General features: G+C 31.1%; 1 protein-coding gene across 3 annotated transcripts in view; it reads right to left on the bottom strand.

Annotated features, from left to right (window-relative positions):
* Nucleotides 1-23,831, bottom strand: part of LOC123711131 (rho GTPase-activating protein 7) — a 181,854-nt gene that overhangs the window by 149,292 nt on the left and 8,731 nt on the right. For 2 of the 3 annotated variants that reach the window (XM_045663552.1, XM_045663562.1), the window contains exon 1: nt 14,325-14,653. The exons of the other annotated variant lie outside the window; for it this stretch is intronic. In XM_045663552.1, coding sequence (XP_045519508.1) covers nt 14,325-14,409 — 85 coding nt within the window. In that variant the 5' untranslated portion in view covers nt 14,410-14,653. Of the gene's footprint in view, nt 1-14,324; nt 14,654-23,831 lie in introns of those variants that run through there. 3 annotated transcript variants of the gene reach the window in all.

The following is a 23,831-nucleotide window of genomic DNA, read 5'->3' as shown; positions in this document are numbered from 1 at the left end:
ATATTCAGAATATTTTCACATACTTTGTCAAGCAGGATATTATGACTTAAAAAATTCCCGTAACCCATCTTAGGAATGATACTTTGACGTTTGTTTTTAAATAGTCTGCTTGAAAACAATCAAAAAGAAATTAAATTACACAAAATTGTTTTAACACCTCGACTAAACTATATATATATATATATATGATATTGATTCATACTAAATTATGTTAAATTATATTAAAAAAATATCATACTATTTTCTATACCATACATATAAAATATTTTAGATAAATAAGTAAGCGTACTTTAGTCAACATAAGCCGAAACAAATAAAGTTATATTACTTTTTGTTTTAGAACTTTATTAAGAATCTTTTGCGTAATTAACGTAATTAGACTTAATTAACTAAGTTATATAACTAACGAGAAGAATGAAAGATTTCACACGTAACAGATAAACGAATTTCACTATTTCGGAAACTTTCCTAGTCAAATTATCGCCTGCTAGGAAAACAATGCGGGGTTTGATCATTTGTATTCCCGCGGTTTCACCGAGTTTTGTTTACCTATCTGTAATACTCATAGTATGCCATTTGTTCGTTATTTTACTTATCATACATTATAATCATCACTTTCGAAATTTATTGGACAATCACACTGCGGCTGTTTGAGATGTTATTGTAGGGGTTATAAAATTATGAATATTGCAAAAAAAAAGAATCTCGTGATTTCGTATGCGTAACATTGTAAGTTACAGTTATAAAGACGAAATGGGAATTAAAAGTCTTCTTTTATCAAATTATAAAATTGGTACACCAACAACACATCTACGATAACATTCCTCTCATTCTCTTCATGAAGTCCCAACTTAATCTAGGTTAGGGGAATAAGAATATACAACAAAGATGAATTGAGTTCGATGAATGATGGTTCGTTTACTTGTGATTGGCTTAATCCTATTACCATCAAACGAATCGTAGTAGAGATCCTTAACACAACTCACCTTAAAGTTTTCTCATCTAGTTTGTAAGAATAAAGCTATAAACACATCTAATGACTGGTTTTCTTAATTACCTTACTTGACAGGGGTTCGTATCTGATGTTACCACAGATTATCCTTGAGTAAAGTGTAAATTATTATCGAAATTACTTGCTATAATTTAAAAAGCAAACAGGTAACGTCATTACCATGAAGGTCGCTAGTAAAAACAAAAAGCCACAGATAATAAAACGGCAAAATGAACCTGTTCTATGGAATCCAGTAGGTCGACCTTTGACAATGTCGGAGTGATACCGACATAGATTTACTGACTCACAGTCGAGTATTGTGGACAATAATGGAACAATTGCTAACGATCGATTTTCGCGTTAGTATAATAATTCACAGTCAAAATTCAAAATTCGAATTGTTTGTGTTTGAAAATGACCAGATGATTTATAATATTTCCTGATATTATTTAAAAAAAATTCTTAATTAGAACATAATTAGTTTTTATATAGAATCACATAATTAAGATAACCTTTTCTTCAAATTCAAAATATCTTTATTCATATAGGTTTCACACCTATGAACCTCAACAGATATGACGTAAAATTGATTATTAATTTACATTTACTACCAGTTCGCAAGTATTTATGACTACAGTCATAACTGTCATAATTTTAACTCCGAAATGTTATGTACTATTTGTACATACTATTGTATGACATTTTTTAAGGTTTTATATATATTATGTACAAAAAATGAACCATTTAGTCGTTTACTTCTGTGCTAATGATTTGAATGAATAAATGAATGAGTATTCTATCTTTTCCCTCAAATACCTGTTTATCCTTTTTTCGGACGACGGTAATGAAACGTTATCAAAACTCATGTTGGCCTGTCAATTGTATAATTGTTTACCCTAGGATATCAAGTCTCACGAGTACGAGCTTTACTTTTACTTCAGACGTAATTAACGTAAGCCATTTTTCTAATTATCTTGACACAGATCCCAGGTGACATTCCTAATACAAGTAAATCTGTTCCGAGCACTACTCACGTTATCTTATCTATCCGGTCAAATATTTAGAACTGGCCAATATTGCACAATTTACAAAATACATTAATGTTTTACCATTTCGATAAGCAATTTCTGTAAGTGTTGCATTAATATCAACAATACATTGTCAGTTTAACGAAACTTTCATAAATTCGTTCTTAAAATAATCATCACTACAAAAAAAATTGTAACCGTGACTTTAGAGTTTTTAGCGCTGCCATGTAAAGCGTTCTGTAAATAAAATTATTCAATTATATACCAATTATAATTATTCATTACAAATTTGGGTCGCAAAAATATTTTCCAATAAATTCAATTTTCTTTCACAATTGCGAATATATTAAGAAGAATGCGGTAAAAAAAGTATATATTGATATATATATATAAATAATGAAATCACTTAAATATGTATCCAAGCGACAAAGTAATTTTTAACAGTTATACCACAGTTATTAAATGTGTAATCTGTTTTCCTGCATTTGTTTCTTACTCTGTGCCCCACGCATTAATTGATTTAATTATTTTGTTCCAACCTTTAGACTGGCTTAAACTGATAAAATGCTTATGTAAACATAAAAGAGTCATTATCCTACCTCACAGTAAATTACTCCACAAATACCAATAAAGTTTGTTGTAATCAGCTATTAGAATGCTAATATCATAAATTTGACTAAAATGATAAGGAGAGACAAAACAAATTACCAGCTTAACTGGTCTATTGAAACGTTAAGGTTCTGATAAGAGTTTGATACACTAAAATGGTACATATTACAAGACCTATTTGGATGCTAATTGTATAATAAGAACGTATACTTTAGATTCCAAACATGGCTAAGAATCTAGTATCGATAACACTTGCAAAACTGAAAAGCTTTAGTTAAGGATTTATATAGCGTTTTGATTAATAATACTTTAAACGTTTTGGCCTAATTTACACAGTCTCCTCTATATCTGCATGAACCTGCTGACAACTAATCAAGACCTCACGCAGTGCACACACACACACACGCAAAAAATATTGTCTGTTGACATAAAAAAACTACGACCACTTGTTTCTTCAGTCACTGAACAAGCACCAAGTAATCGCGAAGTCAGCAACACGGCGGCACTATACCCTACATCATTCATAGAAAGTCGGTTGAAGATGATGTAGTTCGTAGGCCTCCTATAAACTCAACTTCGAATGGTATTCAATAAAAGTACTGAATGAATTTTTGAATATTTACTTTCCTTTGATTATAGACTAGTGCTTATTTTTTTTTGTAGATAATTGTTATGTTTATCTTCTGTAAAACTGTAGGACACCACTTTGCTCTATTGTCAATAGTTTCCACAGCGTACCAAATAATCCCTTATTTGGTATTTTTCACAAAAATGTACATATTACAATGTATCCAACAAAAATTAAAACCATATTCGTTCATCACGGTGGCCATAAAAGCACTTGACTTTGAAAATAATTGCGTAGTACACTAGTAACGTTGCAGACGTCACTGCAGGACGTTTAAGGGATAATAGGGCTGTCACTCGCAGTGCCTTTGTTTAGTTTAATTAACAATTGTATGAAACGTTAGCATATTAGATTGTTACGTAATTTCATTCAATATTTTATAACCTTAAGAGGATTTACAGATATAGCCAACGTTCCTTAAAAGTTTTTCTTTCTGTTTTCTTTTTCTCTACGAGTATTTTTGAGCTATTAGGAAATTATTCTAAAATTAAATTAATGGTATTATTTGTTAATTATTGCATTTTCTTTTAATTCAGTAGTATTTGGTGACGAGGCTTGATTTAAATTATGATATTCTCAACGTAAAAAACAGTAAATAAATTTGGTACCGTTTCTAAAATTTATAAAAAAATTCTTAAATTTTTCTTATTATATATTTCTATGCGTTTGTTATTTGTCAACCCTACATTAAATTCTGTGTACTTAGGACAAAATTAAACATTAATATTAGATCCTAGATGATGCCTGTGGTTCAGTGTATTCTGTATTCAAATATTAATGTCTACGTGCGTTTGTTGAAGTCAGCTGACCGTGAATTTAATTGTAGGTAATTACAAAACATTATAGTGCCGTTTTAGTAATGAACTCGCCCGCAGCTGTATTTTACTACATTATCCCGTAAATTAACAGTCTTTGTCAATAAACAATAGGAACAAATCGGTATACAAATGCATACTAGTCTTAACTATAGATATTGTTAAATAACTTAAAAGTAGAACCCCGTCAAAAAATTGAAATTTAGATTTTTAGCATACTGTCAAAGTTCGCGCTGATTCTCGATTCTGAATCTTACCCTAAGCCATCGGATTTTTTTTAAAAACCCTGTAAAGTAGCAAATTAGAATAGCTTCTAATAGTTTTGTAAAGTTATAAACAAGTAGATAAGGTCCCATGTTTGAATACCAAGATAGAACTTTGCTATAATTACTTATATGAATTAAGGTCCCGGTTTTTAGAATTTGGGAGCTTAACAATACAGATTATTTTGAAGGTGGATCAGCCCTAAGGAAAAAGAGAAATGGTAATAGCTAAGGGCGCAAACCCAGTCACTATTGAATGGTGACTTGGTTTCCATATCTAGAAATCAAAGTAACTAACCATAAACGTACAGAGGACAGTTAAATACACTCTGACCTCATTTTGAATATATTCTATGGGAATTCACGATTTTACATGAACAAACCGTTGTTATATATACCTGCAAAAAGGTTATGAAATTAATGTAAACAATTGTAATTTTATAAGGTAAATATATTTTTATTGTATTATTTATAATTTAGTAATATTTCAAATATTGACATAATTTGTTTCGAAATATTTTACATATGGTCTACATATGGTACATTTTTCTATTCTGGCCCAAGATTCTTGGCTTTTGCGGATAAAATACTACTAAATAAAACAAAGTTTTTAATATTTATCTCTCCATTAAAACTTTACTCAGAGTTTAGATAATTTAAAAAAATCTAATTGGTTCAGCCTTCTTCGAGTTCAGCGCTTAGCAACATATATTGTGGTAATTTTTTTATTTACATAATTTTGATACATCTAATTGGGTAACTCCTTTTTTTCCACGTCAAAACGATGTGTTAAACAATAATTATTGCTTTAAAAACAAGTCGATCTAAAAACTTCTTTTAATCAATTAAATTCTTTTATAAAACATATTTTTATTGAAAAAAAAAAAGAAAATGTATTTATTTATAAGACATTTACTTTAAAGGAGTATTGTAAATGCTACTGCCATTACAAATAGTTGTTAGATTAAATTACAGCTTAAAGTCCACTACTGTCTAGCGAAACAATGTCACCTCAGCGATCACAAAAGCGATAGTTCTAAATCGAACACTATTGTAAAATAAAATAATAGCCCGAACATTAGTATGATAATCGTGAATTATTAACTGTAACCTGAGAATCGTTTAAGTAATACCGCAGACATGGTATAAATGCAAGTTTATGCACTGTTTTTAAGTATAAAATATACGATATTAAAATATAAATTCAACATTAATTTCTTGCGAATATTGTTGTGGCATATCCTCTTAACTCCTAGGTAGAACAGGGGGCCAACAGTCATGAATCTCATCTGTTTTTAAGTAATCCAATGCACACTTACATCAGAAGACTCTTTCAACATTGACATTTTAAGCCGGCCGTTTAAGAATTGGTCTAATCTTATTATATATCCAATTATTATATTAGGCGGTATTCCAAAATATGACTTGATTTGAAATAAACTTTTAGTAGTTGAAGCAGATTTAAAAAGGTTTTCAAGTTCCCAAGAGACCAAGTTATATATATATACCATATATATTTGTGTAGTAGGCGTTAAGTCCTTAAAGTGCTGTATATAAAGCAACCTTAAAGCCTACATCAATAACACGCGAAACCATGTCACAGATTAACAATAGACAGCGATAAAGTATTACAAATATGGCAGCATTATTACTATTAATAATGAACTGTGATAATCGTTTGACGGGTCAGTTTTGTTTGTATAGTGGCTTTCTAAACGAATGGACATGTTTGATTTATCTTGTGCGAAAAGAAGGGCGAGATGCGTAAATATTAACATCAAACTATACGGCGATCGTAGTAGTTTAATGTATGAAGCACTGACGGAATAAATCAATGAATGAATTGGCTATACAAATATAAAGGTAATTTGGTAGAAGGTATACCAGCGGAGTACCAAGTGTGTGAGTATTTTAAAACACAAACTAACATAATAACGTAAAAATCGTCATTGCGTATTTTGTTTATGTAATTTTGGAAAGAACCAGAGCTTAAAGTTGACACCAGTTGTACACCATCGACTTTTTCAGGAACATAGTAAAGTCTATTGACCAACAGCCGAGGTTCGAAAATACGTCCTCAGGGATGAGAATCACGCAACAATACTTTCGGCAGTTTTGTCAATTTATAAATTGTCCTAGACTTCTACACTTCTTTACTACTTCTTATTTTCGTTATTTCATTTAAAAGAAAACTTATCTGAGTTTTTCACAATGACATTAATTAAATTCTGATAACGCTCATGAAAGCAGTTAAATTACAGTTCAACGAACTCTTTATTATAAAAAGTAGCTGATAAAACAAATTATTGATAGAGCGGTATCGTGTTAATTTAAAGATAATTCTGTATTTACCGGATGTCACGGATTCGAAATCTGGGCAATCTAGATACGCTTAATAGCTCTTAATAAACATTCGAAGACCGAGAGTGATTGAAGAATTTATGTGCGCTTTAAACAATTTGGTATATACTATTTTTTTACTATAGGATATACAATTTGCTCTAATGAAGGTATTGCCTAATAATTTCAACGTCGTAAATGGTAACTTAATCAAGTCTCAAAATTATGTCATACATAGTATTAATTAATCGATGTGAATTCATAAATAGCAAGATGGATGTTAAATGCTTGGCGTTCAGTAAGCTTACTACGTAATAATGAGTAATCGTTAAGATCGCTATGTTAAGGTTTGAGATTGAAAGAAATGGAACGATATTGTTTGACGTAAATAAGATCTTTATTAAAGTTCCAGCCACCTATCAAATTACTATTGCATGTTTTGTGTGAAGTGGTAAGTTTTCAGATTAAATGGATATGTGTCTCTGGGTCTCGTGTATTTTTGTCCAATTTTGTATTAATATATATAATTTATGTATTTATATCTCATTTGCTGAATTTGTTTGATAATTTAGCTAAAACATAGATTATATTCATATGTCCTCAAGCTGTTAAGTAAAGTAACGTGTCTTAAATAGTATAGGAAATAATGAGTTTAATTAGAAAAGTTTACATTGGTAGGCTTCTCACGTCTTATCAGCTGCATTCCGTCTTCACTTGATTGATAACATTGTATCAAGTACGGTGCACATATACCGGACGGAAATAGTAAAAATGACTAACTAATCTAGAATAGTTTTAAATAATGAACGTTTAAAGTAACATTATAGAGTAGATCCTATTATAAGAGATTATTTAAATTATAAAACGATTTTTGAATGCTTTTCATACAATATCTATTAATGTAGAATATATAGTAAACTGTCAGCATTATTATTTACGCAAAAAAATGTATCATCAGACATTACTATGTGACATATTGTAAATTGCACTGAAACTGCAATACATGAATTATACTATTCTATTTTAGGTATAAGTTGTAGATATTAACTGATTTTATAAAATATTAATTACTTGTTTATCTTAAAGGTCACATTGCACACAGTCACATATATACAAATTAGATGCTTAAAATCTACAGGAATATAAAACAAATACTGTGAACGCAATAGCGACCGAAAGAAAATATAGCAAACCAATCACTAGTAGCAGCTAGGCTTGATATAACTTTTATTTATTTTCCTTCTTTGAGATATGAGGACATTCTATAATCCTCTGTTCTGGCGATCATTTATAAAGCAGCTCGTATAGAATAAGCAGCAAAAAGTGCTGAAGACGTGACTGAAATGTTAAATCTATGACTTTATTTCTTGCATCTATTATGAATTGCATAATAAGTGAATTCCTTTGCGTATACAATGAAACGTCATTGAATAATATTGGTGAGAAAGCCTATTGCATATATTTGTTTAGCATTACCAATACGTACAGAATATAAAATTTAAAAAAAAAAACGTGTACTAATTTATGTACACGCGTTAGAAGTTATACTTCTTTGGCGTAACAAGACAAAAACCGTATTTTGTTAACATAGCTTTTACACATTCAAAAAACCTTTTAACCGGATTGAAGCTATGTATTATTATAAACTTATAATTATATTTTTTTACATAATTTAAATTTATAATAATACATAGCTTCAATCCTGGAAAAATTATGGGAGTCAATTTGTATGATGCGCGCGCACACCGTCACAAAAATCCAACACTCTGAAGTTAGCATAGTAAACATTTTAAATGAAAAAAATTACAATTTCTTTAACTATGTAGATTTATGTTTTTGTAATATTTAAATAAACTTTATTTAACTATATAATAAAACTGAATGTATTACATACCTTTTTTCTATTGTAAATGTAGTTTTTTCTACAAACGTATAATAAGGCGAAAGATAAAAAATTTAAAAAGATTTTTATCTTGAAAGTATGAAGATTGAAGAAGATTGATCTTTTTACATAATTTTAAATTTAATAATGTGATAAAACAATAAAATATCATGTACCTAAATGAAAAATAATTTCAAAGTATGTCTCATCCAATACGAAAGTATTGTTTATGGATTCTTTATGGCACACAATATAAATTTGTAAGAGGCATATGATCTAAAGTCACAGATGTTAATACGTTTATGGCTTTACTAAGATACAACCTACACAACACTAAAATATCAGTCTGATAAAATTGTCATAAATGTGATATACACTTCGAAAGCGATCAAATCTGAACAAGGTGAATAACTTATCCTAACTTTACAAACCCTTTATACGATTTATTATTATGAAGATGAATATCAACGATTTTATAAGAAAAAATGAATAAAATAGAACTAGAGCGGAAAAGTTTTTGAAAATAACATTACTACTTAGGTGAGCTCTTAATGAAAATAAGGAAATAGCAAAAAGGTTAGTCGACATCACAGGAGATCGAAGAGCTGGCAGCTACCTCGAACAAAGTATTAGTCAAGTATCTTCCTTGGGAACTCCTTTTAACAATATGTTTTACTAATTATATTTTAAGGTTAGGTTTTATTTTTTGTTACATTAATTTATGTTAGCAGTATTATGTTATTTTTTCTCAAAGATTGAATAATATAAAATTTTGACTTATTTACAAGATATTATACAATTGTCTGAAATTGTAGGTCCATTTTTATTATTTTGGAGTTCCATCTCGACAAAGATGTACAATATTATATTTATTTAAACAACTCTTGAGGCCCTGGCAACAGCAAGTAAATTGAGACCATTCGTCAGTTAGTTGGAGCATTAATATAAATGCGAATTCTCCAACACCTTACTTGTAAAGATAATTGCGCAGACGATTAGCGCACCTTAAACGTATTTATAACCATTTAAATAAAATTATAAGTTGAGCAGTAATGGTATTTTAGAAGTTTAAAAACGGAGCAAGAGCAACAGCGTTCAGCAAATCTCAAGAAAATTTATACAGAAAATCATAGATTTTTTTTTTAATATTGGATATATGTATTTTTTTTTCAATTAATGGGTAAGATATCATACTGGCTTTGTGGCTTGGTTCGTAAGGAAGAGTACGTATTTCCGTTTTGAGAATGATTCGTGATAAATTTTAATTGTTCCGTATAAGCAAATACCGGGCACATTAAGATGGAAAATATACTATTATGTCAGCCAAAAGTCACTTCATTATAAAAAAAAACATTTAAGATATTAATAAGAAAGCAAGCAATAATAACTTAACCCACGTTTGTACATGGTTATATTCATCTACTTTCGACATTAAGTTTTTGAAAACGCGTGAAATTAAACTTAAAAATAGAACTTTAAGAATTTCGCTAACGAGTAAAATGGCTTGCTTTTTTTGCTTTGTTGTCTCCAGCCATAACCGATGGACCCACCGTGCTCATAGATTAAAAATATAGACAACAAATAGTTTTACAATCAGGTAATATATCATACTAAGGTAACATTATCTATTGAATAAAATTGGCTTGGAATAATTTAATGGTATTTATAAACATGGATGTGGTCGACGCGTGGATAAAAATGTGATTCGGAATCTGGTTACCGGACACAGTCATAATATTGCAACATTAATGTGCTTAACATTCGTGTATAGCCCGAGAGGTGGATTGAAATTCATTTATCAACATAATTTGTATAGAAGTACTATTTAAAACATATCATAGAAGTTTTTACATAGTACAGTTGTATTCTGAACACATACCTCTAAAATAAAATCAACGAAACGTGGGAAAAAACCTAAGGAAATGTTTGCTTTTATTTATTTATTTTACAGAATCATATAAGAAAATCATAATTTGTTACACTAGAAAGCCCCTGTGATTTATCATCATATCATTAGAAAATACGCATGCCGGCAAATATCTTGAACAAATGTCCTTCCCTGTGCAGAAGCAATTTTTAGGTATCACTGAGAAGGCGCGGCGGCGGGAGAGTGATGTGTCGATGGTGCGATTGCTAAATCAGTTGACGTTTGTGTCCCGCACTGTGTAAGATGCGCAAACTTTCCCCCACTTCCTTGTTTAATGCTTAAGAAGTTTGCCGGTATCTACAGCAGTCTTGTTTATTAACGCGATAAAAAATAAAAGGTTTATAAAATTACAATATGTGTATAAATTGTAAGGCATTGAATAGTCATGGACCAGTTTATATAAATAAAGGAATCATACGTTGGTCTTTAGAAGAACCTGATTCCAGGTAACATGATTTTCTTTGAAAACAGTTTTGGAAAACATGGAACTATTTCTCTACTTTTGTCAGATAATAAACTGTAGCATCTATTTGAGTTTAACTAATATTTATTGAGCTGACTCTTAAGCTGCAATGTCCGAATCGACTTATCCATTGCGACGGCTCAATGACATCACCGCAATGGCCGCCACACATTGAATGGATTACCCTTGTTACCTACTATTATTACCTATTACATACAATGCAAAACTAATTAATTAAAATTTTATGTTCAAAATAGTACAGTTGTGTGGAGTATGTACTTTCAGCTGAGGATCAACTATGCTAAAACATTTTCCAAATATACTAAGAATAATCTTATTGTTATAATTCTAGTTACATAATTATGTGTTTTTTACAAGTGTGAATTTGATAGTGGTAAGCACTAAGTTTATAGTCTCTGGCTGAAAACCACGCCAGGAAGGCCTATAAACGAACCGAACGAGTATATACCCAAATATACGTCGACTATTATTAAACCAGATATGTTAAAATAGGCAAAAAAATACTAACAAAAAAAATCTAATCTATATATAAAAATATTTTATATTAAATTTAGCATGAAATAAAAATCTTATCAAACCCTTTTTTAACTAAAAATTGAATATCAAATATATGCGGAAGGACAATTTATTTTTTGTGTTTTGTCAATTCCAACAATTTTTGAAAATGTAGTTAATATTCAATTTCGCTTTCATTGCTTAGTTTTTAACTTGCATGGCTCTGGGTCGACCAGAAAATTTTCGTTCGTAGGCCGATACGAAACAATCATGACAGAGGCAGAAATGCATCTGGGCACTTTAAACAGAACTAAATATTTTATTGATATTAAATATTTTTTTTCTTGTAAAATAAGTTTTTCACTTCTTTAAGTTTTTTACTCTTTTATTTAATTAGGGTTGCCTAGAAGAGAATGTTTAAAAGCTTCCCGTTGCGGCATGAATTGTTTTACAAAATAAAGTTTAATAGTTGTACGTTGTATGTGCAAAAATAATTAATAAATATTTAATAATATACCTAGTATCAATTTCCAATAATTACGTAGGTGTCCGCGGAATTTCATTAAAATCATTGTCTAATTACCTATTATAGCTCAATACATAGTACCAATTGTTAATATCTAGAAGTACGTTAGATATCCATTGCGGAGTACTTGATTATCTTCATAGGGACAAAAAGATTTCCCCACAAAATTGTGTTTTATTATTAAACATTTAATTGTCGACAAATTGATTGTAGAAACAAGAGCGTCCCCTAGTAAAAGTAAATCCTATGAGGTTAGAATCTTTGGTCCTGGCCTCTGAGCTCACAATAGGTGATCAGCATTGTCTGCTCGACTCACTTCGTCAGGTGTTGGGTCTAAGACGTGCTGCTGTCCTCATTGTAGCGTCACTGTGTACATTATTACATAGATTAAACATCCATGATGCATTGTATGAACATACGATTTTTGGTCAAAATTTTCGATCCTTGTCACTAAACGAAGACTACGAGTACTACTACTAAAACGCCTAATAAAATCATAGACGTTAAAGCTTCTCTACATCCTATTGGTTATAACTTAGAAGTTAATTTGCAGTCATACATTTACTATGGAGTTTGATATAATATGATTACAAATATAAATATACATGGTATAAGAGATAAACCGCGATGCGAATTCTAATTTGTCTCAAGTACTATTTTTTGTTTAGCTGACGTAAGCGATCAAATGATCTTCTTATCATTTAATTTTTGGTATTTCGCAAATCCTTGACCTTGTCTGACTTAAATACACTTTAGATGATTTCAAAGGTCAATCATATTGATATTGCAATATACACAAGACCTTTATTATTTTTAGTTTTTCAACCTAGTATGTTATATTGTGTTAGATAAAAGTGTTTGCCTATGACGGGTAATTTTGCTTACATCATCTCGATTCTCACATGAATCATACTGAAATTCAATTTTGACAAGGCCTCAGTATTAGGCACGGACCTACTTTCAATAATTTGTTTTTGAGTCATACATATTCCTATTTCTATTTGCCTTACTTTGAAAAATCTAAAATCTACCTCTCGTCAATACCATTGTAGTATATAGGAGTAGCAGCACATACTAGCAGTGCTAAAAAGTATTATTCAGAGTACAAATAAATATTGTCTCTATTAGACGCGTTGCCGGTAAGTACCTAGCTCACCTTGGTTATTATTTCCTATTTACCAACGATACGAATCGTGTTTTATCTGATTGTTTTTGATTAACGAATATTGAAAAAATGTAAATGCTGAACAAATAAAATGATTACTCGTAAAGCAAAAGTATGACATTAATTTGTATAGAATTTTTTGGCGTTATTAAGTTACAAGAGAGACATTAAATAAAACCTGAACATGAGAAGGACGTTTCCGGAAGATGTTCCGGATGTTTGTAGAAATTTCTAAAATAAATATAGGCAAAAATTTTGGAGTTACACCAAATTTAAATGTTTCGTCAGCAGTAATAATAAAAAAAAACTTCTTTACGGGAAATGCCTACGTGCGTTTTCACAAGAAGACAATAACTGCGGTACACAAAATGCGAAATAAAAACTTTTTACATAACTGTAATTTGTCTATTTACATAAACTATTCTCTTTGGTATAATAAATCTATGTACACACTATGTGACAACAGGTATTATATATCGCCTATTGAGTATTATTATACATAAAAGGTATACACCATAGGCACCGTACAATAACATAAAATATCTTAAAATATATTTATATTCACCGCTAGTGATGTTCTAAGGTTACCGGAGGTCGAGGTCTTATAACACCTATTATTATGCAAACTTCTTATTTTTACTCTCGTATAAAATAATATATGTATATGTGTCATAACAATAAATATAAGAATTTAGATTCATTAATATTAGATAGGAAATAAATTAGACATTAAGTAATTGAGTTTGCTAAAGGAAAGTAACAGTTAATCAAATTAAATGACATTTATAAAGATGCAAAATATTTTAATGTAGGAAATAAATAGCCAGTTTTATTTGACATTGCAAAACCGGTTAATTTCAAGTTTATGATATATGACGTTATCGATTCTTTTTTTTAATTTGCGTAAGCGCAGAAAAATGTACGTTTCCGATTGGTTTTATGCGCAGGTGTTTTATTAAGGAAGAAAAGATGACAAGGACATAAGGATTTATTACTTTTAAATGAGTGTTTTTATAAATAAATACTAATATGTACAATAGTAGAGTATTACAGGAAATACATTATATATTCGCATGTAATTTTAGGTACGTTTTAGTCTCTTCGAGCCCGATAACAACCCATTTAAATTTTATTAAAAAAAGCGAAGTGTGCATAGATAGGGCATAATTACCGTTTTGCAAGGATAAAGCAAACAGCTCGTCGTCTTGCAACCATCGTAGCTCGCTAATTATAGACATATCAGCTTCGTACGACATCAATGTGTCATGATAACAGCATTACAATAGCACTAAAACACAATTTGAGTACACAACACTCGCATCACAACACTACACGTCTAGCGGTACTTGGGTTCAAATTATTCATACAAAAAAATTCCCGCCATACCTAAAACTAAATCGAACCACAAAATCGTTCCCGTACGATTCGTCAATTTTGACAGTTGCGATCGTAAGGTCGAGGTGAACGAACTATGCGCACGATCACAACGTGCGCAGTGCGTCGCTGTAGCACACTGACTAAACTTCATAACTTGAAACGGCTAAGCGCGGGGGGCCATACGCTATAAATCATCGATAAGTACAATTAAATTCGCACATCCCTATAATAAAGGGGCGAATGTCCGAATATGATGTTTACAAGTGCCGTAATATCGATATTATTGCAGGCACTTTTTCGTTTTATGGACTTTACGCGCCAATTAAAGCATCTTGCGGATTTTATTGTTTGTTGGTGATTATCCTATATCACCAATAATTTGTTGTTGGTCGTATAAATTAAGTATTATAAGAAATAATTTGTTTGAAACGTTCTTTTTACAATTGAATAAATGATAAGGCAGTGGCCTTTGTGATCATTACATAATATGTAGTTATAATAGAATAACATTGTGTTACCTAAAAATGTATTTACCTGATTATATTTATACTTAATTAATTAAAAAACGATTCAATGAAACAATAATAAACCATTCTTTTTAAATCTGTTAGCATCAAATTATTTCCATAAAACTATAACCTATAATGCAAAGCCATATAATGAATTTCCGATTACACGAAGCCCTATACAAGTTTCCGTATGAAAAATGCAATTATGCAACAGCACAACGAGTAGCACGGCAGGTGTTAATTTCGTTAGCTATTATTATTGTAAAATATATAATAAGCTTGACAACCCTTCTATGAAGGAAACCACGATTAATTTCCTGAATTTTATTTTTATCAGCAGCTTGTGTGTTAATGGGCTTTCAGACTCTGGGTTTCCAAAAAAATGTGGCAGCAGTAATAGTATTTTGAGCTTGACAACTTTGCCTGATTGTCAATTGCATCTGGTCAAAGTGATTATTATTATTTTTATATATAGAACATTCGTTACAGCCATAAGCCTTAATATTAAGATCTGACATGACATCTTTAACCCCAATTCTATATACTTCCAAATTAATTGACTTGTCTATTGCAATTGGAAGTACCATTGTAAGGAATAAAAAGTTTGTCTATAAATCTAAAGTAGGTGAACGGTACCATACGATTTTGGAATGGGTTCTAAGAAAAAACTTGTGAGACGCCGCGCCGCGTAGATCTAAATTGGTGTCCTATTTCTCCATTTTTAGTATACACAGTCATACAGCAAATTACTGTAAATTCACATGTTAATTTAATATTTAAATAATCAACCCGTGACTACTTGCTGTCCATATAAATAAATGACTTTACTTCTAATTTCGATGACGTATTTAGTATCATATTTCCCTTGTGTCATCCTTTGTATGATATATACATAGTTATGTGGAAATATTAGGTCCTTACATATGAAATTGGCGTATTTCGTACTGGCCACTTGAATCACGATGATCTCCTCTTTGGTAAGGAATTCCAAATTCAAATTTGTACAGATATTTACTCATGTATTTGTGCTTCGATCATTCATTTGTTTTGTCTTCTGTTTTTTTCTGTTTGCGTCACTCATTTTACAAAATGGAAAACTCAAAGTATCGCATTATTTACGAGTGCGAGTTCCGCCGTGGCACTAGTGCTGCGGAAACGACTCGAAGGGTGAATGATGTGTAAGGCGGTCATGTTGCAAAAGAAAACACAGTTCGTTTTTGGTTCTAACGTTTTCGTTCTGGAAATTTCGACCTGCACAACAAGCCCCGTGGACGGCCTGAGACCCAAGTTGATAATGAAGTATTGAAGGCTATTGAGGAAGCGGATCTATCGCAAACCACGTCCGAGTTAGCTGCAGGCTGCGGTGTTAGTGATAAAACTTTTTTAATTCACTGAACAAATTGGGAAGATTATATAGCTTGAAAGGTGGGTACCTCACGAATTGTCTGAAGCAAACCGGCAAACGCGCGTCGACTGCTGCGTTACATTACTGAACCGGCACAAGAATGAGGATATTTTTAACCGAATCATTACCTGTGATGAAAAATGGATTCTTTACGATAATCGGAACCGGTCAGCGCAATGGTTGGATCCTGGCCAGCCAGCCAAATCCTGCCCCAAGCGAAAATTAACCCCAAAAAATTTACTTGTAAGCGTTTGGTGGACTAGTGCCGTGTGTTCATTACAGTTTTCTCAAATCTGGCCAGACTATTACGGCTGATGTCTATTGTCAGCAATTGCAAACCATGATGGAAAAGCTAGCGGCTAAACAACCTAGGCTGGCCAATTGCTCCACGCCACTGCTACTTCACGACAACGCTAGACCACACACTGCACAACAGACGACTACCGACGACGACGACGACGATTAGAAGAGCTTCAATTGGAATGTCTAAGTCATCCTCGGTACTCCCCGGACCTTGCTCCAACAGATTACCATTTTTTTCGAAATTTGGACAACTTCTTGCAAGGGAAAAAATTTAACTCTGATGGGGCAGTCCAAATCGCCTTCACAGATTTTATTGATTCCCGTCCGACTTGTTTTTTTTTTAGTAAAGGGATCAATGAACTCAAAAGTGCATAGAAAACAGTGGTTCATACTTTGATTAATTAAATATATTATATTTAAAAATTTTGGCTTTTTGTTCCTCCCATACAAAACGCCAATTTCATATGTAAGCACCTAATATATAAAATGAAGGCGTGTCAAAGCTGAAAGAAACCGACAAGATACTCCTCCTATTAGTCGATAAGACCAAAATGCTTAAACGACTTTTAAATATCTACGGCAATTTCGCAAAAGATTTGGATATGTCGCCTTGTAGGTATTAAAAATAATAAAAAATTCAAACATCAAGAAATTAATTCTGTCCTCTTTCTAATATTTTTATCTAACGTGATGCAAGTTCCAAGTTCTAATTTGAAGATGTGGAAATGTTTGTCGAATAACATTCTTCAGTTATTTGATAGCACTGTTTAAATAGGCTGATATTAAAATTGGGAGACTGTAGTGAATGTGTATACCTATTCTTATATTACATCATAATGTTCGTGACGTTATATCGTCAAAAAAAATCAAAATATATTTATTCTGCGTATCAATTGCATCATTTCACGTCAAGACTGAATACAAAATTCCGTTCCACCTTCACGTTTGGTGTTCCACAACAGAGTTTTTTAAAATACATCATGCTGCTCGCCACATCTTTATAGGACCAGCTGTAGGTATTTGCTAACCGTAAGGACTTCAGGCCTTCAAGATAAGACCATCAAGCCCACCAACACTCTCTCTCTTCCTCGACTCTTCCAGTCTTGCAGTTGTCCAGGGGCGGCGGTAAACATTTTACTTTAAAAAAATATTTATTCATATTGGTAATTACACATGTACACTTATGAACGTTCATATTAAAGTTCAAGTTCATTTACAAGCATACAGGTAGCAAAATAATAGTTAACTATTTAAGCGATCCTTTCAATCGAGACAAGTTTTATAACAACAGCTTAAAGAATTATCGCTTAATCTTAAATCTGAAGTCCATATTGCTATGGTGATAACTGATACTTTTCAAGCTTCTGAAAGCTCTAGATGATCTGGACACAGATCAAGTTTCAACCTTCACTCAACTTAATGTCAGGGTTGATGAGTCAGTCCTTCCGATAAATTGTTTTTAAGATAAATAAGTTGTCAATTGTTTCATTTTAAAAATATGCCGTGGGTAATATTTTTTTAAGTACCTAGTACCAAAAAACAAACTACATTTTTTGCTTTTAGTTTATGAACTTAATCGGTAATTATGAATTTTCATTGTACTGATTCGATTTTTTTAATAGATGTAGTGATAGTATTGTCTTTTATTAAAATAAATTTTACACATTTAAAGAAAACACCTCATACATAACTTCTTCTTTAAAGATGTAGAGATAATGATTCCGCAAAACTGCATTTTAATTAAGTTATTTGATAATTCGTAATAACACATTACATAATAGCATAATAATGAGTATTTAATAAATATTTATGTAATTAGATCTATTTCGACATAATATGCAATTTTTAGTAAGTGCTGAAAAAAAATCTTAAATCAATGGTTTGGGTTATTGAAAGCGCTTACAACAAACCTCACACTCAGCTCTGAACGTTGCGTCTTCAGGCCTATGAGTGAATGAAAATGAATGATCAATCCAAGATCTAGGTTTAAAGTAAATTATTTAAAATAACATACTTCTTAAAACTGCGACACTTGGAGAAGATTGTTCATTAACGATAGGACCGTCCCTTAGGCACTCAACGACCTCCATTTTTGGAAGTGTTTCTTGTATTTTTTATAAGTTAACCCTAAATCTCGCCTTATATCAGTTGCTGTAACATATAAGGCGTTATTTACGATTTTTCTATTTATTATTATAATTCAGAATACAAAGTAAACAATAAATGAAACAATTAATGATCCTAAAATCCATTTTGGAGTTACTGTTCGCGACGAAAGAGATAAGAATATTTTATACTGTCGTCTCTCAAATAAATGTGTTTCCGTTAATCAATCCATCGTTACATAAAGCTCGTGTTTCGTCAGGAAACAGTGGGGCGAGCGGCGCGTGCGACGCGATCGCGTAAATTGATATTTTATGTTTGGTATCATTTGGAAGAAGAAGCGATTTTCAGATAACCGATCTATCCGTAAATAAACCACATGATTTTAGAACATATTTTCCAATGTACTAATAATATGTGTGTACCAATAAAAAAGGCATAGGACCCGTGCAATTTTACCATTTTTCATCAAATAAGTCACTCATGCATGACATTTTTCAACATACAGGGTGGTAATTAAATAAAAAGCAATGAGGTTATTGTAAAAATAAGTAATAGAATATAAAAATTTATGTTCAATGATAAACACGTAAAGACTTAAAACCAACAGCGAGATTTCTCAAAAAAACCTGGTTTCTACCTACCGCTGTCATCGAATACGGATTTAGCAAAGCAACTTCCATACTCCGATCACACCAGTGATTCTGCTTTAATAAAGAAGATATAATGGAAATACTCTCTCAGCGCGTGGTACCTCCTAGTTCCTACACCTCCAAAATTATCCTCCGCCAATTTCGTCCTGCGCTTCTTTTAGAATGGTGTATAATTTTGAGGACGATGAGTCTTTGAATCGATGATTTTAACTCGATGGCGAACTTCCACGCGATCTTTTGCCTTCGGTGTTGCCAATCATGATGAGCTGCTCTAGGTTCTCCTCGTCACGCATTTAGTGACCAAAGTACGAAATGAATGAATAAAAATACAACATGTTATAATTAAATAGTTTATATTAAAACAAAAACGCTTATTACTTAAACCAATGTGTTTTAATGAGTGCACGCATTTTGTAATACACGACCACATGGGGTAGACTTACCAGACATGAGCAAAAATCCTTATTTCCGCTTACCAACCCTAAAAGTTAACAATTTAATCAATACCATACTAGGTCATTTCCGGCCGACAAATCTAAAAGAATACATGTGAGGAATAGCACCGCCTATTCATCAGTAAATTAGCAATGTTTTTTTTAATTTCTCGATTAGAAAACAATCAATAATTAGAACTGTGTTTAATGTAAATGAAATAAGGCCACGCCTAATTATAATAATGAAAAGCCGACCGCATCACTATTTCTCTGAATTAAGTTTTTTTTTCTTCAATTTATTTCTCCACACCGCGGATGATAGATTTGTTTTCCTTTGAAGTTCCTGGGAACGATTATTTTGCATTAGAAAGCACATTTCAAAGATGAGGCGGACGACCTAATTGTCTAAAATATGGTCATGTAGCATCCTATGAAGTGCAAGATTCAAATCCCTAAGTAGAACGACTTCAGCAATCAAAAAGCTGTATTTGAACTGAATTAAAACAATATAAACTCGTTCTAGAACCATAATTATTAAATCATTTAAACCTCATAAATTTATATAAACTAGATATCGATCTAAATGAATGAAATCAATTCCAATATTAATTTAATTTTGTGATCGAAATTTTATGTCAATCTTAGTAATATTTTATGGAATTTAATCAGAATGTTACAGCTAATATGAAATGATAGTGCGTTTAATCAAAACAGACTTTAATAAATTATATAGTTAATTCTCGATTAGCATTAAGGAGAATACACCTTAACAGTCATAGGATATATTACTATAACGTTATGAAACATTTTTAACACAATAATTTACATACGTACTTATGCATAGTCGTATTACATTTAACGTTTACGGCAATTATGTAAAGAATGTTTTGTTTCAAGGCACCCCTTATGTATGACTTAAAATCACTGTTGGGACTTATATTACTAAGAAGGATAGACTACTTACTCATTTAACTAAAATTTAAACGACTAACGATTGTTCTCTAGTGCTCGTCAGACATGATTTTACTCCACGTTAACTATAAATGACGTACAAAAACTGAAACAAAATAAATCTATTTAATTTTCATAAAGATTTCGAAAAACTTTGACTTTAAATGATGGTATGATGGCCTCTGATCATGTCATAATAGCTCATTTTTTTTTCAACGTAACAGCTTGCTCTAACGAATGTTCTCGGTAGACTATACTTCCCCTTAAATTTGTAATTTGTCAGCCATTCGTAACTGCAGCTTTCGAATATTTTCACTAACATCACGTCACTATCAATAAAACATAATACAACCGCTAATAATATTCCCGCGATTTTAATAATAGCTAATCGACTTTTCTGTCGGCAGATCTGTAGCTGAGTTTATAGATTTCGAACTGCCATAAATTCTAAATTTAAATATTGGAATGGCTTATGAATCATTCTTCGTTTTATTACCGTACTTTGTTTTCTTTTCAGCCAGAATTTATTTGTTAACGGCCAGTATGGTCTTCTATGTAAAATTGAAATCAATTTTAATTATTTAACAATATAAGTTTAAGAAGTTTATATATAAAAATGCTAAATGCATTTTTAGTTGCATTAAGTTATTATTAAATATCAGCAAAATATAACGGGAAACAAATTAAATGAATAACCGATTATAAAATAAAACTATGAATTGAACACGCTATAATAACTGTTTTTATAACCATGACAACACAACCCGGCACATGACACCCCTTAAAACTGCAATTATTAATAATCATTAGAGGTATCGTGTAATATATGTGGGTATCCAGACATGCATACATATAAATTATAGGCAGTCACGATATTTCTATATACATACTAATACCGCGCTACTAAAAATATAAGGGTAATATTTGTGAATTTAGTTTTTACGGTTTACGTCACTTAATTATGTCATTTTTATTTTTACTCTGAGTATCGGAAAATAAAATATATGCAAATGTTAAGATAATCATGGCGGTATAATGATACCTAATGTACAGTTAGGAATAATAAATGCGGATAGGATTTAACTTTAAGAGTAAAATGTCTATGTATATAGTGGATCAAGCGACTCCGATCTTTTTTCTAAACCACTTCTATTTCTAAATTTAAAATCATAAAAAACAGATGTTGCACTATGTTTAAAAACATATTAAAGTTTAACTTAGATTAGTTTATTTAGAATTATTGGTTACTCATGACAATTAGTAAATATAAGTTCACCATAGATCCAAGTTAAAAAAGGTCATTTACTGTTTTATTCATTTCCTAACTCCAGTCGTTAACTAATCGAACATTAAATTTTGTAGCTCAGTTCCACCCAAGTAATTTTATTACTATCTTTGAGTATGTTAGTCAAGATACCAAAACTTCGTACTTGATTAACACATAAAAAATGATCCAAATACCTCGTTCCAATATGGTCATCCTACTTCCCACTTTATAAAATTGTTGGTTTTAATTTCAAGTTTTTTTGATTTAATGGTTTGGTTAATTAATTAAATTTTGCGAGAGCCATTATGTAGAAAGTTTAATTTTCAATCTTTAGCAAATTGATGGCACGCCTTCCGTATATGGGTTTTATAGACATTAATCGCTTCTAATGGGTCTGTAATTAACCAAGTATTTTATAAATAATAAAGGGTTAAGGGAAAAAGCGTAGAACGAATGGTTAAAGCCATCGTTAGGATGGTCTAGATAGTGCCGAGATTGTAAGCTTAGTAAAATTCTCTTAGGAGTTCATAAGAAAAATGACACGGGCCCAGTCTGCGCCAGTAAAAACAACATCATCGATACAATGCCCTTGTTCTATATATAACCTTTGACTTCAGAATATTTTAAATAGAATTTTCCCTTTCAAGTTAATATAAGTCCTCTGTTAACCAAGGAAACCAAGCAAAAGGATTACTTTTAATTATATAAATATGAGTCTATTTTTAATCTATGTCCAGAAATGGTTTCTGAAAAACCTAATACTGCTAAGCAGGTATGAATAAAAATACTTAATCAGAATATGGCGATGATAATTCATGTTGTATTTAAATCATTAACATTAAAATTTTGAGTCTTTGATTTTGGCTTAAAGCGTTATTATTTAAATAAGGTATATATCAGTTGTCAGTTATTAAAAGCAACCAAAAAGTATGGAATAGAAATGGAAGCGAAATGGACCACATACACCCCGCAAGTTTAAGGATGACGAATGATTATAGGCAAATTTCCGTATAAACCAAATTTCTACCTTTTTTACACATTCAAATATTTATAAAGACTTTCATACCGTCATAAATTTCTTGAATACAATTGATATTAAGTTATTCATACTCATTAAAATAAAATATGCAACGACCTATAAATTATGAGTCGTTTTTGTTTGATAACTCCTTAATTTTCTTTATATGGAATAATGAACGTGTCATTAGCAGTGTTTGTTTTTATGGTTCATTTCACACGATAATTATTTTTAAGAAACGCTGAAGGCATCGACTTAATTCGCTAATTTATGTATAAAAATGTATAATTCCTAGAGCTAAATTGTAAAAAAATAAATATTAGGTCCTTACATATGAAATTGGCGTTTTGTATGGGAGGAACAAAAAGTTGAATATTTTTAAATATAATATATTTAATTAATCAAAGTATGAACCATTGTTTTCTATGCACTTTTGCCATCTCATAGGTAGTTCATTGATCCCTTTACTAAAAAAAACAGTCGGACGGGAATCAATAAAATCTGTGAAGGCGATTTGGACTGCCCCATTACAGTTAAATTTTTTCCCTTGCAAGATGCTGTCCAAATTTCGAAAAATATGGTAATCTGTTGGAGCAAGGTCCGGGGAGTACGGAGGATGTCTTAGATATTCCAATTGAAGCTCTTCTAATTTGGTAGC

Source organism: Pieris brassicae, chromosome 1, assembly GCF_905147105.1.
Source record: "Pieris brassicae chromosome 1, ilPieBrab1.1, whole genome shotgun sequence".
Classification (NCBI taxonomy): domain Eukaryota; kingdom Metazoa; phylum Arthropoda; class Insecta; order Lepidoptera; family Pieridae; genus Pieris; species Pieris brassicae.
The sequence above is the reverse complement of the archived record's forward strand: the minus strand, read 5'-3'. Positions and strand labels throughout refer to the sequence as shown.